Genomic DNA, 20,181 nt, shown 5'->3' with positions numbered 1-20,181 from the left:
ATAAAAACGAATAATTTCTTGTGCATGATGTTTCCCACAATATCTGAGAAAGATGTTAAATAATACTTTATGACCCATAGATATAATATGGATTCGTTCAAAACTTGATTCGGCCAATATGCTAAAAATATTGAAAAATCAACAGATATTTGATCCAATCTTTTTTCAATGTCTTTACAATGCTCTTTGTCAATGCAGTGGTTCAAAGCAAGGGTCATAAATGAGGAAATCTGTTTGATCAGTACCTCGGCCACCGATAATTGGATTACATTTCCAAAGTGACAAAACATTCATTGAGATTTATAGTTGTATATTTTGACACAGGCTCATAATTTTGCTGTTTAGACTTGTGGTTAGTTTCTGCATAATGTTTATTTTGTGTGCGTTTTTGATTTGGAATGCTCAGTAGGGTTTGCCTATTTTTAGATTTTCAAGATGATTTTACATTTCAGAGGACAATATCCTTGACCTCTGCACTTCCTTGTGATGGTTTTGAAGTTATAAGACTTGAATTGTCACGACTAACGAAATTCTTTTAAATCGTTTAATTGCAATTATCATGTCAAACAGCTGCGTGACAATAATGTATTTGTAAATCTGGTATATAAACTTTCAATCAGATATATGAATAGGGGGCCGAGGAAGTAAATGTTCAATAATAATTTGCTGAACAATTATCTGTTAAGGACATTTCCGGGATTACTTGGTGTCACTTGCTAAGGCGGTGTGGGTTCGAAGCTATGTTTTGGATGTAAAATTATTTCATGTGAGAAACCATCGTGTTGGCTTACGGAAGGTCGGTGGTTCTACCCTGATACCCGCTCGTACCTGAAAAAATGTCCGGAAGGGTACCTATTGTCTTCATGTACTATGAAAAGCTTTATGATCTAAAATTGTCTTATGTAAAGATAGATATGAAGATGTTCAACTGTTATAAAGTATTCAGGGCTGTTCAAAGCAGGTGCATATAATGTCATTTTTCAATATATTTTCTTTCAGTTTCCATCTACATATGTGTACTGACACCGTACGTACTGTCATCTTTAGATCGCCAGCCTTCATAAATCATTTTCTTTAGGATGATTATATCTAAACTGGTAAGGCTCAGCTCTTTCCAATCGTTAAATCCTTTAAAGAAAGAGCCGTCTAATTTCTTTTCATAGCACATATCAGCTAGGCTTTTCAAACCGCAGTGTTCAAAACAAAATGACACTTCTTTGACAGAATAATTGTAAAAGTCCCATTCCGTTTGATTGTCTTCAAGAACTTTTTTCACCTGTCCAGCTTCTACATATTGTTGTGATTTATCAGGAATATTTTTTGAATATCCTAATGGCAAGGAATCACCAAATTGCTCTAATGTCTCATAAATTCTTGAAGAAGGTTTTGTGAATTCAAGTGGCGTGTACTTTTTATCAAGGATTTTTCGTGATTCACCTTGGAGATGAGGGAGTGATCTCTGGGCTGTCGGTTCTTGCTTTTTTGTATTCTTATTTTTGGCACTCTCTGTCTTTGTTAGATCGTAGGACTCGTTATCTTTCAGAGATAAAGGTTTCTCATCTACAACAGCTTTAGATACCCCTTTTCCAATCTCCGAAGCCTAAAGATAACAACAAAGTTCCAATGAATGACCACATTCGAATATTAAGTTTATATTAAGCGTTTGAACTAAAACAATAAAACTCAGCGTGAAATAGGTATTCTAAAGTTAGCATAATTAAGTTCAAGTTAATGCAGTAAATTTACATATATTTTCAAACACATATTAGCATTCTAGTCAGTTTTGAAATAATGCCTGTATATGAAATCTTTGGTCAAAGTGCCATAGAATATTTGAGGTAATTATATTTGAGCCGTGTCATGAGAAAGCCAACATAGTGGGTTTGCGACCAGCATGGATCCAGAGCAGCCTGCGCATCCGGATGCGCAGGCTGGTCTGGAGCCATGCTGGTCGCAAACCCACTATGTTGGTTTTCTCATGGCGCGGCTCATTTAAGAACGAAATTATCTTCTTACCTTGGCTTTTGAGGTTTTGTCTCGATCTGGAATAAAATGCAGATTGAATTTTTTTTTCAACTACAATATTTACATGCCATTTCCTGTACAATACAAATTTTTATTCATTTGTTTTGTATTTAACATTATGTTTTAAGCACAATACTAAATGTATTTCATAACCAATGTATCAAGTGAGTCTATGAAATTCTTTATAAGTTTCTATCACTGTTTAACATTACACAAGTTCTCTTATTTACAGTCACATTTTTTTTCAACGAATCTGTAAATTTACAAAAGTAACATGTACTATTTACTGCTGTTTAAGATGGTATGTCTCGGAACAATCACTTCCCTCTAACAACGCCATGTAAGGTATGTATTTTAATCTATCTCGACATCTTTGTGAGTCGTATGTTACATTTATTACACGTGTTTAATATGCATGAATTATGCCCTGTAATCTATTTTATCAATGGTAATTTAATTAAGATTAGGGGGCTGGGGGAGAGGGGGTACATATTACCTGGAACTGGCGGACGTGGTTCATAAATTTCTGCATACACATCATCTTCATCAGAAGAATCTGTAAGATAGATACAAGTCAAAAGTTTTTTCCGCCGCCAGAAATTATATTCAGATAAGTCATAATGATGGTCATTTTTTATTGTGAGCAATGTTTTGTGGGCTAATGATCTCAGGTCATGGTAATCTAAATATATTAAATTATATCCTAAAAAATCTAATGTCTATAGTTTATGCAAACTAACCACACTTTCCTAACCAGAATCCTAACAGATGTAATGTAAACACATTTCCAATTACTCAACAAACATTACATATCTCTATCAAAGGTTATCATCTCACTGAACAGCTGATTATTTGTTTACATGTTATGTACGCAGATACTGATGACGTCATACGCATCAATCCGTTGTTACAATTTAATATAAACAAAAGGCATTATTCTACAAATGTCCGATAATCATAATGATCCTACATCACAACCAAATTATAAAATTCTTGTATCTAAGCCAAATGTACCACATGAAAGGCGAAAATTTTAAAAATAAAAATCGTGTGAACTAGGTCTCAGCCATCCGAAAGCGAAAGCTGAAGATGGTCGTAACTTGCGGTGTGTTACGAAGATGGTCGAAACGTGTCACGTGACCCAAGTGTTTTTCTTATTTTTACAAAAAGATAAAATATATATACATAAATATAATATTTTATCATTTAAATAAAGTATTAGTGTATCACACGTCTACGAATAAATAAATCTGTACAGTATCGAAAACCTGTCACGTGACTTGCTCCATGTCCCACACGCGAAAAAAATTAAGCATACCAATAAACCCACCGCCTCCTGGCGGCGGGTAATTACAGATTATTTTGTTATTTTTATCTCCCCTTTATCAAAGGAATCTAAGTTATTGAAAATGTATTCGTTAATGACTCGTCACAGAGTCAGGCAGAGTGATTAGTTTTGATTCATTTTATTTCATTCATTGACACATATTGAGTTACTTTCCATCTATCGTAGCTATACACAAAATAATGAGCTATTTGCTATGAAAGACTTGTTGATAATATTTCAAAGTCGGCTCTCTTGAAGAGCACCTCTTGCTTTTTATATGCTAATTACTTTGTCATAAACAATTAATTATCAGAGGTGTATTTTTATATAAACCAAAGGAAAGCTGAAAACATATGAGGTAAGATCATACGTGCAGTACTCGTAAAACTCACTTACCGCAGTAGGGTATTTTAACAATATCGTAGAGAACATTTCCTTCCAAGTTCTGTTTGAAAAAATCAGGGCTTCTTAACCAAGTTACCTCTGAGAGACTCATTGACAAAAAATACAGTGACTTGGAAACAAAATCAGATTCTAAACAGTGTCCAAATTTTTTTGATATGTAGTTGTCCTTTTCTTCAACGCTATGTAAACATCGTTTTTGTACGAACGTGTTTTTCCAGAATCTCTTCGGAACAATCATTGTTTCGTAAGTCTTTAGATGATTATCTCTCACCCAGCAAGTGAGGTATTCAACACTTACAAACCTCAGGATTTCAACTGGCCCATCCACAAATGTACACATAGCGCTTCTCAAAGCACTGTCTTTCAAGACAATATCATGTGGAGTTACTCCATGGAATAAAACCACTTTTGGTAAAACTGGCATGTGAGGCAGTTCCTCCAAACTGTATAGCGTGTTCTTCTCTATCACAGTGAAATTTATGCTGTCGTGTTCATTAAATGTGTAGGTTTTCAATCCATCACTGCATTCTAGGTACATTCCGTTTGCATCTGCTTTAGTGAATATTCTCTTTAATTCTAGAACAGTTTTTGCCGGAACTGTCACAACTTTTTTCATGTCACTTGAAATGTAGGCCTTTGCGTCATTGTCAGCTTTTACAAATGAAGGGCAGTCAGCAATAACCTGGCAATAAATAAAAAATGAATGACTGTATAAGTGCCCTGGTTGAACGTTATTGTTAGCTCCTAACATCATCTTATATTCATTTCTCGTTTGTAATTGCAGACCTGGGGTCAATTACTTTACAATGTAATTAATTAAATTAAAATTACATTGTAAAATGTTCAATTAAATTACAATTACCAGTACATTGATTTTAACAATGTTATTAATTACATTACAATAACACTGCAAATTGCATTCAATTACAGTACCAAATGGTGTAAGAACCTAACATGCTTCTTACATGAACACTGTAGCAAAGCTCTTTACTTTGAACTACATATACATGATGATACTTCAGTTATTCCAAAATTGAATTGATGCACAAAGAAACATCCATGTCTTAAATGCGTGCATTCGGGAGAACATCACTCAGTCCTTAATGTTTTCAAATATCTGGAGCCAAAGAAGCTGATAGTCATCCCTCAATAAGTTAATATTAAATACAAGTAGTACTCCCATACCAAAGATCCATTTAAAGCCAGGTATATCTGTGAGTTCTGAATTTCTCATGTAATTCCCAGGACTAAGAGGTCTTCAGTTCCTAGTGATAAATCTTATTCTATTCATTAATAAATATCTATTCAGTTTATACCTGAATACCCGATATGTTTCTATTTCTTTGGTATAAAAAGCAAAAAAAAAAAAAAAAAAAAAGGAAAGAAAAAAAGACTGGACATATCTTATGTTTAAAAATTAGATAGTATAGTTTAGTGTTTCATCATTTACTTCTTTAACATACATTTATTTACTTTATCCTTGACACTTCATGGTATGAAAAGGACCCATTAGAAAAAAAGCATTCGTGAGTCATCCTAGTATATCTAAAATTTTATAATACTCATAATGTATACAGTAATAATTATATTTTATCTCGTTATAACTTAAAAAAATAATTGTAATGAACTGTGATATCAAATATGTGTTGTCACATGCCATGTTTTTTGTATCATTTAATATCACAATTTTATCGCAAATAAATAAAATCTGATATAAAATATGATTAAACTGAATGCTTTAGTCTGTTTTCGACGTATGAGAGTTCAATATATGAGCCGTGTCATGGGAAAACCAACATAGTGGGTGTGCGACCAGCATGGATCCAGACCAGCCTGCGCATCCGCGCAGTCTGGTCAGGATCCATGCTGTTCGCTAACAGTTTCTCCAATTCCAATAGGCTTTAAAAGCGAACAGCATGGAGCCTGACCAGACTGCGCGGATGCGCAGGCTGGTCTGGATCCATGCTGGTCGCATACCCACTATGTTGGTTTTCTCATGGCACGGCTCATATAGACTCATCTGCCGATTAGGGAAATCAGAATTATTTACTTTGCCTTATTTATGTAAGAACCACTATCGTACTGAATAACATTACCTGAATAACGGACCGTTCCATTATTAAAAGTACAAAAACATCGCTGACCTTAAAATAAAACTTCAGGCTTTTTAACTTCTGCTTCAATAAATATCAAAAAGATAATGATGCAATCATGCTTTGATCATTTTCTTCAAAATCATAGTGACTTAAACATTATCAAAGATTACCAGTTGGCTCTAATAAAACACTTACATCAGAACAAAAGAGCTTTGTTGTTATATTTTCTGGTCCTTTGGAATCATGGAGTCCATTCAACATATGTGTAATACAGTTCCGCTTAAGCCGGTGCTAGGGGGGCGTGAGAGGTGTTGCATAATTCAATACCTCTCATGAACAGACTCAATCATGCTGTTATTCTCTCTGCTTCCAAAGGATCGTTTTACAGACTTTATTGTCCAAGGGATTAACTCCTACCGTAATATTCTATTGTTATTTTTCACAGGTATGAAATGCAAATTAGCATGTTTAATGGAAGTGTCACTAGTAATAAATTTATCTACTATGTGTTCAATTAACTGAACTATAGTGTGTGCCATGTAATTGGAAAGTAATTGAAATGTAATTGTCAATTACACACAAAAACTGCAATGAAATTAATTAAATTACAATTACATGTAACTAAGAAATTACCAAATTACCAATTACAATCAATTACTCAGGAAATGTAACTTAATTGCAATTAATTACAACTACATTTTTAATTACCCCCCAGGTCTGTATAATTGTATAGAGGTTAAGGAAATAGACTAATGTCTGAAATTTAAAGGGCAATATGACTGCGGTGTTGCCTTCGTTTCTTTTATTTTAGTGTTTTATTTTCTATTTTATTTTTTTTGGAAAACAGGTCCGGTGTCATATTGGACATGTCTTGAGTCACAAAAAACAGAAAAAAACGTGCAAGTTGGAAAAAATTCTAGTAGCAAACATGCAAATACAAGTTTATATAATAGACACATGCAAGTGAACACTCGATTTTTACTGTTTTACTGTAACAGAATTCCGCTTAAGGGGGTGTTGGGTTGGGGGTTGGAGTGGGAGGCGGGGGGGGTGCGTGATGGGTATTGCACATTTCATTATCTCTCATGAATAAGCTATTATGCTGTTTGGTTGCGTTCTGTGCTTCCAAAGGATATTTTCACAGATTTTATTAACTATTACAACAGCGGTCTATAAGTACCGAGTGGCGGCTGTAAAAAGTCTCCCCGTAATTGAACTTGCTGTTGTTATATTTCTGATCCTGTTGGATCATGGAGTACTTTCATTTTTACAATTACAGAATTCCGCTTAAGCCGGTCCTAGGGGGCATAAGTAGTGTTTCACATTTCATGAAAAGACTCCGAGTCTGCTTTTATGTTGCTTGGTTACGTTCTATGCTACCAAAGGATCTTTTACAGATTTTATTATTTATTTGATACTGTCAAATATTGTGATCTTACACTCTGCAAGTTTTAAATAACTAATTAAATAACTGATTAAAAAATGTTGCAAAACGGGTTCTAATTGTCATCATTAGATGCGACTGAAACGTATAATATTATGTGTCAAAAGTTGTCGCACCTATATAGAGCCAGTATCTTTCTTCTACGACACTGTCTTTACGTTTTATATTTACTTATTATTACATTTATTTATGTTCAACTTGATAAAAGTACTTGATCTTAACATGTCATTATTTACATTACAGTATGCTTAGTGTACATATAAGGACACCATTGCGTTAGTGGTTATTTTACATTGTAAGTATCGGTATATCACTGAAAGCGGCAGATCTGTGACATAGAAGGGCTCTCAATATTTATATGTTTATCTAGCTTTTATATTATCAAACAAATATTTCAGTGGTTATGATAGTGCAAAACTCCTTCTGACTGTCATAACTCTATTTAGATATATAAATCAACAGACTGTGATTTTTTGTGGACTTTGATTAGTGTCGCAAATATCAACACTATCGTTGGTTCGAAGTTTGGCTCAAATTATTTAAATCAAGATATATAGGAACGATTTACATTCCAGTCAAAACGTTACTACCTTTTATATTACTGGGAAATTCATTTAGAAAACATAGCAGAAATAAATAAGTAATGGGTGTGGAAGTTCAGCCCTTATCACACAATGTCATATTACTGAGGCATAAAATGCGAACACTGCGCTAAAACTATAAGGTAGGAAAAAAACTAAATATAATAGCATTTTGCAGCAATTTTTCTTTGATCTGTACAACATGATGAAAAGGTAAAAGTAATGTGCTAATACATAGCAAAACTGCTTATTCCACTTCCTTTAGAACGCTTATTCCACTACAATAAAATGTTTTGTTTATGGTGCATTGAAGATTAAATTGAAATATTGATTTGTAAATGAAACTAGTAGTCTTTAGAGCAAGATGGTCTCTGTGTTTTCTAGGTGTAAAGTTACACCAGCACAGTTTAGGTCATATGGCGGCTTTACCAGCGTTTTTGGTGAAGAAAGACCCCAGGTGCTCCAATGTTTTAGACAACAGATCATCCAGCTGGATGGCATCCTCACATGAAGAAATATAGTCCCTAAGTGAGGCATCGAACCTGCATGGTATCGGGCAAACGATTTGAAGTCACAACCTTATCACTCGGCCACCGTGTTCGTACGGGTTGCACATGACGTGAATTTGATTGAAATAAATGTTGTATTCGGAGTTTATTCAGGTCTCCTATCAATCGCTGGGAAGCAAAATGTTTTTATCGCAATGGTTTATCAATGGGTTGAAATAAAAATGAAAAAAAATGAAGATAAAAAAAAAAAATGTTTTCTTTGGTCTAAACACCTGTGTCCTACACAGGGTGGCTGTCAGTCAAATAATTTTATCTTGATAATTTTTAACACTTTAGTGGGTTCAAAGGGGGAATGAAATACTTAAACATTAGATATTAATAACTATTTTTTTTTTCGTGCGTTTAAACACTTAGAAAGTGAAAACTCGTCCATTATAATATAAACATAATGGTCGAAGTAAAAATCTCGGAGTTTCTACAATAGAGATCAATCTCAGTCAAAGACATTGATTAATATCCCTTATGGAGCCCCAAAGTCTATACCTAAACCATTACATATATATGATAATGTAATCTTTTTATGTCCTAAAGCTATTACACACAAAGTACGTAACAAGTAACGAGATATAGCAAACGGTCGATATTATTAGACATATATTTATCAGCTGAAACATGTATTTTCATAAACCCCATTTGCAGTTAAATACAATGACTTCTTAGAGATTAGTTTATACACTTACCTGCTTAATTGTTAGATATCGTCCGCTACTTCCAGGTCTACGGACAAGTTTAACCTTTCCGGGAAACTTCAGCGGCATTAAATATTCGTTTCCTATAAATGTGTCGTGCTCTAAAACGTATTCGGCTCCATTTTCTGTCTGCATCTTTTCATTATCATAAAAGCTCAATACTTTCACGCGCGCGAACGTTTCTTTGGAAACGTACTGAAATAAAATGTCTGTCCCTTCTGGAATATCAGTCTCAGTAGTTTGACTTCTAGTTTGACACTTCCTCCTTACAACAATGGGAAGTTTCTCTTTGTTCAGAACTTCCTCAATTGTCAGTGTTTCATCATCATACTTTAAATCAATATATTTTTGAGTAAGTGACATGGTTTATTCCGACATAAGAAGTAAAAACAGTGAATAAAATGTTTATTATAGCATGATCACCACAAACACATATTACACTAGCTTATCATATGAAATAGGAAATGTGTTCACTGATATCCAATGACTCCTACTACATCAATATATATCTGTTTAAAACTTATTTATCAAAATAAACACCAGTATCTGCTTAAATGACATTAAATACCGCTGCATATTATCACCCCGACTTCCTTTGTCAAAACCTACGTGTGCAGACGACAGTTTTAAAATCAGATAAATTGTTTTTCATGTCACTCTACCTAAATAAACGATATGACACCAGTACTGTTTTTTCCAGGAAGCGGACTCGAGAGTGGTTCCAATAAGCTTGACGCTTTCATCATAATCGAGCTAAAACAAATTAGTATAAACTAAATAAACGATTAGTGTAAATGGCATGCACGTACGTTTCTTTAAAGGGAATCAGTAGCGCAGTGGATAGTAGGTTGGACTGGAACTCAATCGGCCAGGATTCGATTCCCGGTTGCAGCTGATATCCCAACCAGTGTTCAGTGCTGGCTGATTAATTTAAATTGATACTGTTTCCAGCAGTAACGGCATAGACGGGATACTTAGGGAGTAAATATGACACCTGCCGTCGGCTCGGCTGGAAATAAGTTGTTCCAATCCATTCCAGGTGGGAACTTTCGTCAGCTACCCACGTTAATTTTTTTTTACCTTTTTACCTCTACGTCTTAGAGTGTCAAATAACAATACAAATGTCCGTGACCATTGAATACTGAACACGTTCTTGTTGGAAAGATTGCACTGATAACTGTTTTGACAACACGGGCCATCTCTATCAGCATGGGCTAGAGTCCCTTTAACTGAGTTTGTAACACTATTACTGTCTTTACTTGTACTGTAATTTAGGTTCTATATAACTAACTATTGATGAGTAACCGTTTAGAAGTCTTATGACCTGTAATAAACTGGAAAATGTCATACTATAGTATTTTCATTATAACAAGAGCCATGTTAGACATGACTAATCCCCCGCCGGGTAAAGTTCCTGGCAAGTTAGTGTCTGAAAGTATTAATTTTGGGGAAAGCTTTGAAGAACCGTTTAGTTGTGGTCCGCATCAGGGGTTTTAAAGATGTGGAAGAAAGAATAAGTCAGTGGTGAGGTGGTTTATTACATTATTAAATCAAATGAATTATATGTGGTTATACTGAAGCCAATATAAAATAAAGCTATGTTAAGCTTTCATGCAGGTATGGCTAAAGTCTTCAGGAAGAGGCAAACTTGTGGTGTGCTTGTTTCAACAGAGAATGCAAGGAAACTATCAAGAAGCTTGGTGTGTATCTAAATTATTAACACTAGAACCCTGCACCCAAATCTTCTGTTGACGGTGCCGCCTCGGGAAGGCAGTCACAGGCATTACACAAGCAAGAACTAAACAAAATTTGGAAGAAAAAAAAATTTGGAAAAACAGTATGTCCCCATGTGGGACAATAATTCAAATAAATATTTTCACATGGTAAAATGAATAAGAAATACAAAGTTTGTTTAGGAGTTGTTGCTTGTGTAATTGGCACCATCTGTTAAAAGACAGTAGAATACAAACAGTGAAATCAAACATGCAAAGAAAGCCTAGGTATACCAAAAATGAAAGCAAACTAATGCAAGCACTACACACATAAGGAAGTGCAAACTGGAATACTTACACTTAAAAGAAGAATGCTCATTGGAAAATCCGTTGCTGTAGAAATTCTTGAAAAAAAAATCCCTGTGATATAATATTTTTAAAAGAAAAAGGGGAATAACTCAAAAAATAGGCGGGGTAGAGTATTGTTTTTGCACAGTGCACTTCCTCCCAATGTGTTCTATCAATGTATGAAGTTTGAAGAAAATCCCTCCAGTACTTTTGGAGTTATGTTCCGAACAATTTTTTAAAGTAAATATGATAAAGGGAAATCATTAAAAAATAGGCAAGGTAGAGTTATTGTTCTTGCACACCGCACTTCCTTCCAATGTGTTCTATCAGTGTATGAAGTTTAAAGAAAATCCCTCCAGTACTTTTGGAGTTATGCTCTGGACAAAGATCGTTGCGGACACACGGACGCACGCTCGCACGGAGAGCATTTCTAATATCCCCCTTCGCCTTTGGCGGGGGGATACAAGGAATACACTTTTGAACTCCCGCATATATTCAATAGCCTAATGTGTGATGTTATTGCATTTGTCCGTATTTATCCATTACCTTTGTATTTACGCTCCTAGCCCTCTATCTGTCCTAAGAGCGGTTTCGGGAACAAGAAGGTTGCGCTTTTTCGTCCGTCATTTTGTCAGTACTATTTTGTGCTCGCTCCATTTCCTTGTCATCAATCAAGATAATTTAGTATTTCTTGGTACACTTGTTTTTCATAATGAGGCATTGTGTCTTACGCAAAACCGCGACCTCTTGTTTAAAGGTTAATATCATACTTCACCTATCCATTCCATAAGTTAATTTTACCTGTTACAAATATTTCCCAGAATAAGACTACGCGCCATGCGCAACAATAAGACCCTGGCACTCACTTTCTTTATCTATTGTTATGCCATGGTCTCTATTTTATGTGGAATTCAAGTTTATTCTAATTATATTCTTAATTGAAGGTTGTTGATTTCTGCACACGGTATATGTTTGGATAATAATATGGAAATGATAAAGAATATAAACATGAAATGAGATACATTAGGTATTTTCCTTAAGTAAAAAAAAAAAACAATTGCAATTTAAGTTTTTGATACGGACCTTAGAAATTTAGATTTTTTTTCAATATAAACATCATTTTAAAAGAAAATTTCAAGCAAAGTTCCAAAAGATCTTCTTATAGATTGTATTTACAATTGTCGGTATAATGGTGTTATATTATTATTTTTGATCTAAGAAACAACCCGCCACGTAATATATTTGATATTAAAACATCTGGCATGTTAAATAGTTCCAAAAATATTTTTAAATCAGCTTGAAATGAACGGATCTACTTATTCATGACCAAATATCACTAAAACAAGCACACAGGTCTACAATACTACAACCGTTTATCGTTTATCAACGAATGGGAGAAGTTTCATTACAATCTACATTTTAGAATAAAATTTATTCACGAAAAAGTTATCAAAATTGTGATTTTCCTATAGACTCCCAAATAAAAACTTGAGTGAGGTCAAAATATTTCAAAAGAGTCTAGCAAAAAATCGAGCACACGGCCCCTTTCTTTTCAATTTGCCGAATTTTCTAAGTATATTCTTAGGTTGTGAAAAATCAAGGTTTAATCAAATTCTACAATGTAGAAAAAATGTATTCGGAAGTGCAGACCTACCATAATATGTAAGAAACAAGTTAACTGTTCGTTTTATGAATAGATCTAGACATGAGAATGCTTGCGGACAGGCGGTCTCTTTGCCACACGAAAAAAGTGCATAACCATTAAAATCAAAACATCTGGTTAGACAACAGGGCAACCAACGGCGTTGTAAATTCGTCTATACATATGTCAATTGAATAGAAAAGAATTGTGAAAATCTACCCAATAACTAAATATTTGAAGCAGTATTACAGAGAGTATTGTTTTTCTTGTTAGTTCTCAAGTGGGCCTCCATCCGTCATGAATAATTTTTGTAAGTTTTAATATACAAAATTTTGACAAATAAAAAGGGTCTTCTTTCAGCTCTTCATAATTAAAGTTTCGAAAGAATGTACCGTCTAATTTGTGTTCCTTACACTTCACAGCAAACTCCTCTAATCCACATTCTTTAAAGCATTCATATGTTTCAATGACGGTGTACCGATAAAATACTTCCTCTGCTTCTTGACCTTTTGTCGGTATTACATTTTTAATATGCTCTTGAGGATCAATCCGCAATCTCTGTGTTTCTTTGACGCTTGGTACGAAGTTGTGCATAGCAACACATGATTCTTGTGCATATCTTTTTTCATAAGATTGTTCAATCGGTGCAGTACCTAAGCAAGCTTTATCTCCTCCAGCTTCTTCATCGGCTTTGGAAGTATCGCCAATTTCTGAATAATCGTCGCTTGGTTTCTCTATCCCAGTGCAAAATGAACTGATGTGCCATGTGTTGTTTTCAATACTATTCTTATCAGAGGATATAGCAGACGGTATGTCTCCTAACGATACGGACAATCGTGAGTGTTCTGATTTTACCGTGAATGGTTGACAGCCAGGATCTCCAACAAGAAATTCTAAATAACTTGCCCTGTCACCGTAATTTCTTCGCATGCATGTCAGGTTTGTTGGCTCTGATCGCATTTCTCTCAATGATGAACATCTGGAAATACGACCGTGTACATCTTTCGTGTAGTGCTTCTGTAACTTTTTTGGTATTGATGTTGGTGTTGGTGTTGTTTTTGTTCTTGAAAGAAGTTTCAGTTTCTGTTGACTAGGCTTCACGTCGTTGCTTGACTTAAACAAACGCAACAGCTCTCCATGTACCTTCTTGAAAAGTGTTTTCTTTTTCTAAAAGAAAGATTGTAGAGAAATACTTTCTATGTTAATTTTCGATATATATGATTTTGAACTGTAACACTTTTATATTTCACCGAATATACATGTAATATAAAGCAAATATGTCTTAAATCTCTGTTCTTTTTTTGTTTTCGAATGTCTAGAATCATGATTAACCATTAGAAAGCAGAAGCGTCTTAAATTATGTAATATTTAACATTCCCTTTATTCAGAGGTGAAAATAAAACAAAGACATATACCTTTACTTGTGGAAGTAGAACAACTGGTCCATGGTACATTTTTTCTGGGGATAAAGGAAAAATCATCTTATTTAAGTTTCTTAAGTCATTACTCAGTTCTTAGTACACGCTGATTACAAGTATGTATAACAATGACACTCACGTAATACACTTGTAAAGCATAGCTCTAAAAACACCTATCTAAGAATGTTGTATTATATGTAGCTCATACTTGATAAAAAAAACATCATGAAGAAATGCCTATTCGCAAATAAACGCTTTTCAAGATGCACACTGCAAAAATGAACGTCGCAAAATGACACAGAACTCGTAAGAATAAACAATTTTGTCTCGAATGCTGTAACTAACTATTATCAAAAAGACTTCAGTGTATTTCGTTTTGCCTATGGAAACATTTTAAGATCAAAACAGCTTAACACTGTGCTACATACATAGGTTTTGATGTAACTGTGTATTCAGCTCAACCACTTAAGAACGTGGTACTTAGAAATTTCTATTTGTGTCGTAAAACACCTCTTATGTGCCTTGAGTTATTAAAAAATTTGACATTAATCATGTCTACATGTTATAAATAAACATATGTTTATTATTGATTTTTTATCGTTGTTGACCTCATATACATCGAAGTTATCGCAGACCGAAAATTGTGATATAGGTATCGCACAGTAGTATGGCGTTTTGAAATGTCAACAAAAAACAACAACAAAAAACAATAACATAAAATTAAGTTAATAAACCACTTTTCCGATACAAACAGTAATTTATTGTTAGCCGAGCGGTAACAATATAGGTTTTGTACTATTTCGTAGCGGGTTTGATTTCCAGACATTTAACATTTAATTTTAAAACTGTGTTTATCTTTTTTTTATTTTTCAATACGATTCAACGAAGACAACTCAAGTTAATCTTGTTCCAACTTTTTCCACAAACTGAAAAACGTCGTTATTAACGCGTTATTATGCTTAAATACACTTAACCTTTAAAATGATGTAATGTTTTCGTAGCTTTTTTGTTATATCTTAAAGCACAACGGATTAGTTTTATAAATTTTATGACAATCTTACACTTCATTTTAAATATCTTTGCGAGGCCATTATTTCGGTATCGGTTAATTTAAAGATTCTACCGAATTTGTGCGAAAAAAAAAAAATAGAACTGACAATGAATTAAAAAACCAGAGAAAAACAAACTTACACAATAAGTAATGCAAAAAGAAAAAGGACGGATACAAGATTCGAACCGTCAAAACTATCACTGCGAACTGATTACATATCAATCCTCTCATCCATTGCGCCAACAAGACAACTATTGATCTTCCTTCGTATACGAGAATGCATGTTTACTTTACATACTGCTAAAAATAAAAACGCCATAATACGGAGCGGTACTTATGCCGTAAATTATTTACTCCGTTTCACGCATGAATTAGTTCAAAATTAAACATCATAAATTATACGTAATAGGGTTATGCTTATTTCGTCAACTTTTCATTCAATTTGGGCAGTACCATTTATTATTCGAAGAAAATTTACTGACTGAATAGCATCATCTTGGTCTGCACTGGTCGCAAAGAGAGAATCACTTGCCGCCAGCAGAAGAATATTTGTACTATCATGATTGTGATATACCCATTACCAAATTGACAAGGTTGGACAATGTTTGATGGCGGTAAACGTCTCAGTTTTGTTTGTTTTGAAAAGACTGGAACCAAGTTTCTGATGTTGTGGCCTTTGTTGAATAAAATTACTGTTGCTGCATTATTTTTCATGTTATATTTCTGAGTCGTATTGCGTTTATGTATTGTCAAATGTTGCAAAATACAATTTTATGTTTGTCAAAGTGCATACATTATTACATTTAACTGAATGCATGAATTCGGTCGAAGAATAATTGCATTGTTTTGTGTAATAACCTTTTTGAAGGCTTTAAAACATTATTTGACGATATTTTGTCGTAAATGAGTATGTGAAAAATGTTGAAAGTGTTGAGGTGATATAGTTTAATGATTAGTACATCACAGTTTTGATATCGATTTCAGCTTTTGTGTCACAATGTGGCGACAATTTTGCCATCTGATCATATCGGTTCTAGATCACTTAGTAGAAAATCCTTGTGAAATGGAAATTTAAAATATCTGGTGAGTAACTGAAATATTTCAATATTGTTTTTGATAACAAACAGCCCACATGCCTCAAAGGGCAAATAACGTTATGATTTCAAGTGACTAGAAACTAGTCTAGTTTACAAAAATGTAAAATATAACTCATTCCTATGCAACTATGACAAAAAGATAAAGCCACCCAAGATGATTTCACCTTAGTTTTCATTTGTTTTACAACAGTTTAAAATGAAATTACTAGGATAAGTGTAGCATACACAATGATATTTACAAAGTCATTTCATAACGGGAAGTGTATATGGCAACGTACTTCCTCTTGATTTAACGATGTAAACATGAAAAAAAAAATCAAAATATAGAATCCAATTTCATGCTTTACAAATGCATTATAATAATTGTTTACTGAGCGCCTGAACAGACGAGTTAGTGAGACGGATATAATTATCTAACAGTTACACTTAGACATGTATTTGTATATCAACGTTTACACATATAAATTCTATAGTACAATACGAGATTTCATTAAGGGATTGTATAATCAGTTGTTCTTTTAAAAGATGAAGTGGGTACAAAAAATTACCATCTTTAACTGTGTCCGAATTTTCCTCAGTATTTGTGTTTGAAGAGTAGAACTGTCCTTTGCGTTCGAAGGTTGGACCAATCAACCACATAACTTTACTCTGATTCAGCGGTAGTAGATACAATGATTTCTCTATGAAATCAACTTCTTTGCAAGGTCCATATGCCCTTGAAACAGATGGCATCGTGTTCGCTTTGTTTTCTGGACATTCTTTATGTACAAACACGGACGTCCAAATGTTTCGGGGAATCAAAACGGTCTCATACGTCTCCTGTATTTCATTTCGGGCCCACCCAACAAGCAATTCTACGTCTGTAAAACCTTGAAGTTCCATTGGTTTGTCTACTGCAGATAATGTTTCACCATATAATGCATCATTCAAATGTGTTATATCATTAGGGTCAACGGCATCAAACTGAAACACTCTAGGTAACAATTTGGAACGCACGAGCTCAAACAAATTGTACAGTTTTGTGTCATCTACGGCAGTGCAGTTTAGTCTGTCTTGTTCCATAAATGCAACAGATGTTTCACCATTACTGCATTCAAGAATCACTGCCTTGTTTTCGGGCCTTGTAGCTTTTCTGACGATTTCTAGTGTGGTATTTGCCTCAACTGTGATGTATTCACTCGCTCCACTGCATGGTAGAGCTCGTGTGTTCTCCCACACAGTTATGTATCGAGGCAAGTCCTGTAGTACCTACAAAAAATATGAATTATGTTATCATGAATCTAACTGACTTCAATGTAAGAGTAAAATGGCAACAAATTTAATCTTAACTTCATAATTATGTAATAGTTTAGTATGTCCAAGATGACAATAATGTTTTAGCCCTTTTTGTTAATGAATTTGTACTTTATTACTGCTCGCGACTTAATTGAAATATAAGCTTACTTTCTGTGGTACATAGATCGTAAAGTGCCTATCACGACCAGATAAACATTCAAGATATCTTTTTAGCATAAAACATCATGTGTGTGTAAACGTTTTGAACATTTCGGGGGAATAAACAGGGACTGGCATATATAAAATACACAGAAGCAAGGTCAGTAAAAAATCCAAAATGTATTGCTTCCAGCTCTAAACATCTAAATCATTATGCATAATATGTATTTAGTTCTTAAAAAAAAGAGGCAATTTTGACACAGAAATAACCCTTGCAGATTGGACAGTGAGACTGTATATACTTATCTAGTAATTGCCTGGGCATATAAATTTGTCATTTCGGCAAAATTGGCCGTGTCATCAGAATTTCAATCTTTCTTTAATAAAAATAAACGGGAGATTCTATTCATCTGTAAGGACACAAGCTCTAAATAAATGGAAATTAGTCTTTCACATTTAGCTGTACTTATTTTGAAAAAGGGTACCTGAGGCACAGATGCATATCGTCGCCTGCGTCCTGGTGGGTGAACATACTTTATTTTTCCATGGTATTTTACAGGTATTAGATAATGGTTATCTCTGATGTGCTCGTCATTCCGTTGACCTTGTCGTTCATCTTTATCAAGAGATGTCAACATTTTGACACGTGCGTACTTCACATTCATTTTTCTTTGTAGCAGCAGTTCTCTGTTCTCGGGTATACCATGCTGATTTAGAATTCGACGATTTGTTCCACTTGCGCTTGTTTTAACTATAATTGGAAGCGTTTGCGTTTGAAGCACTTCAGTTATTGTTAATTCCTTCTGTTCGAATTCAACATTTGATTGTTGTGTAATTCCAGCCATATTATTTACATTTAGATCAAACTGTCAACACCGCTTTGGTAGATCTATAATAAGTATTAAAGTACATAGGGAGATATTACAAGTCCAGAGTTTAAACTTCTCTTAGTTTCACATATATGTCATTATTCGTAAACAACAATTGATAATTAATTTCCTGTGGGTCAACACTTGTGATGTTATGTTTAATTGTACCAGGAAGATTAATATAATAATTATATAGAAATAGCTTCATTCCTACTTCATGAACATGATATGAGCTGTAAGTCAATTGTTCTTTTATTAACACGAGATTAAATTTTACATTTGCATATTATTTGTTGTTTCAAAATAATTGTAACGGGACATTCTTGAAACATTTTCTTAGAAGACAGTACTGTTGTTGAGCTAACGGATTAAGTATTCTACCTCATTTGGCACTATAACTGATTTGTCTTGGAAGTTTCCCTCTTTCTCTACACATGTTTCTTTCATGTTCACCTCATCATCCATTATTAAAATAAAATCAAAGGGAGAAACATACAAGTCTGAGTTAAATAGCAACGGAATAATTTATGCTGTTACATATGCTAAGAGCATTTGTTTATGTTAGTGTAAGATCAAAATATTTTTCGCCAAGTAGCTTCGCCAAGACATATTCTAAGAGTGTGAAACGAACATATTTATGCATGCCATGTGCTTTCAATGGTTTTAATTAAACACTATCCAGGTTGCCTACAGAGTATCATGTCATCACAATATTTATGATATTCAACGAGATTAATAAATTAATCGAAGCTAAGTATATATTTTATCTCTCCCTTTATTAAAGTTTTCTTTTATAAATATTTTCCCGGATCCGCATTAATCAGTCTTCTTAATGTAAGTATAGTTCAACAGCAGTGAAATGTATTTAATAATTTACGTTGTGAAATTATTAACTGTACTGAAAAAAAAAACACAATAACATTTAATTAATTTGCCTAAATCATGTTTTAGGGGGACGAAAGTGCACCTCATGATAAAGCATGTTTGTGTCCTTATTATGTCCGATCATGCGACATATGGAGGAAGTATTCAATACGGTACAACTATGCATGCATGTGTGTGTGTGTGTGTGTGTGTGTGTGCGTGCGTGCGTGCGTGCGTGCGTGCGTGTGTGTGTGTGTTCGGGTTTAACGTTTTTCAACAATTTTTCAGTCATATAAACGACGGTGACTTGTAGAAGTGAGCACAATACCCAACTTTATAATGCTGCCTCACTGGAATATCATGCCGTAGACACGTGACATGATACCCCACCCAGTCACATTATACCTACACCACGCTGACCAGTCCTAGCACTACCCTCTTAAAGCTGAGCGCCAAGCGAGGAAGCTGCTAGTACCATTTTTTACGTCTTTTGTATGACGCGGCCAGGGATCGAACCCACGACATCCCGCACTCGAAGCGGACACAACTATGTATGTGGTAAACTTTATAAATAACAAAGCTTCACGCACTGTGTCTCAACAATTAAGTG

The 20,181-nt window shown here is 34.2% G+C and overlaps 2 protein-coding genes across 2 annotated transcripts; both read right to left on the bottom strand.

Moving 5' to 3' along the window:
* Positions 1-293: 293 nt before the first annotated feature.
* LOC123524707 (uncharacterized) lies at positions 294-12,060 on the bottom strand. The gene is made up of 5 exons (XM_045303118.2): positions 9,128-12,060; positions 3,749-4,439; positions 2,522-2,581; positions 2,017-2,042; positions 294-1,600 (listed from the first exon to the last, which is right to left on the bottom strand). The coding sequence occupies exons 1-5, from the start codon at positions 9,497-9,499 to the stop codon at positions 1,007-1,009; spliced, it is 1,743 nt and encodes a 580-aa protein (XP_045159053.2). The 5' UTR covers positions 9,500-12,060; the 3' UTR covers positions 294-1,006.
* A 145-nt stretch (positions 12,061-12,205) lies between these two features.
* Positions 12,206-18,842, bottom strand: LOC123524708 (uncharacterized). The gene is made up of 4 exons (XM_045303119.2): positions 18,324-18,842; positions 16,953-17,652; positions 14,254-14,297; positions 12,206-14,005 (listed from the first exon to the last, which is right to left on the bottom strand). The coding sequence occupies exons 1-4, from the start codon at positions 18,681-18,683 to the stop codon at positions 13,115-13,117; spliced, it is 1,995 nt and encodes a 664-aa protein (XP_045159054.2). The 5' UTR covers positions 18,684-18,842; the 3' UTR covers positions 12,206-13,114.
* Positions 18,843-20,181: the final 1,339 nt, after the last annotated feature.

Source organism: Mercenaria mercenaria, chromosome 3, assembly GCF_021730395.1.
Source record: "Mercenaria mercenaria strain notata chromosome 3, MADL_Memer_1, whole genome shotgun sequence".
In the NCBI taxonomy this organism is placed as follows: Eukaryota; Metazoa; Mollusca; class Bivalvia; order Venerida; family Veneridae; genus Mercenaria; species Mercenaria mercenaria.
This window is presented reverse-complemented; position numbering and strand designations above follow the sequence as displayed.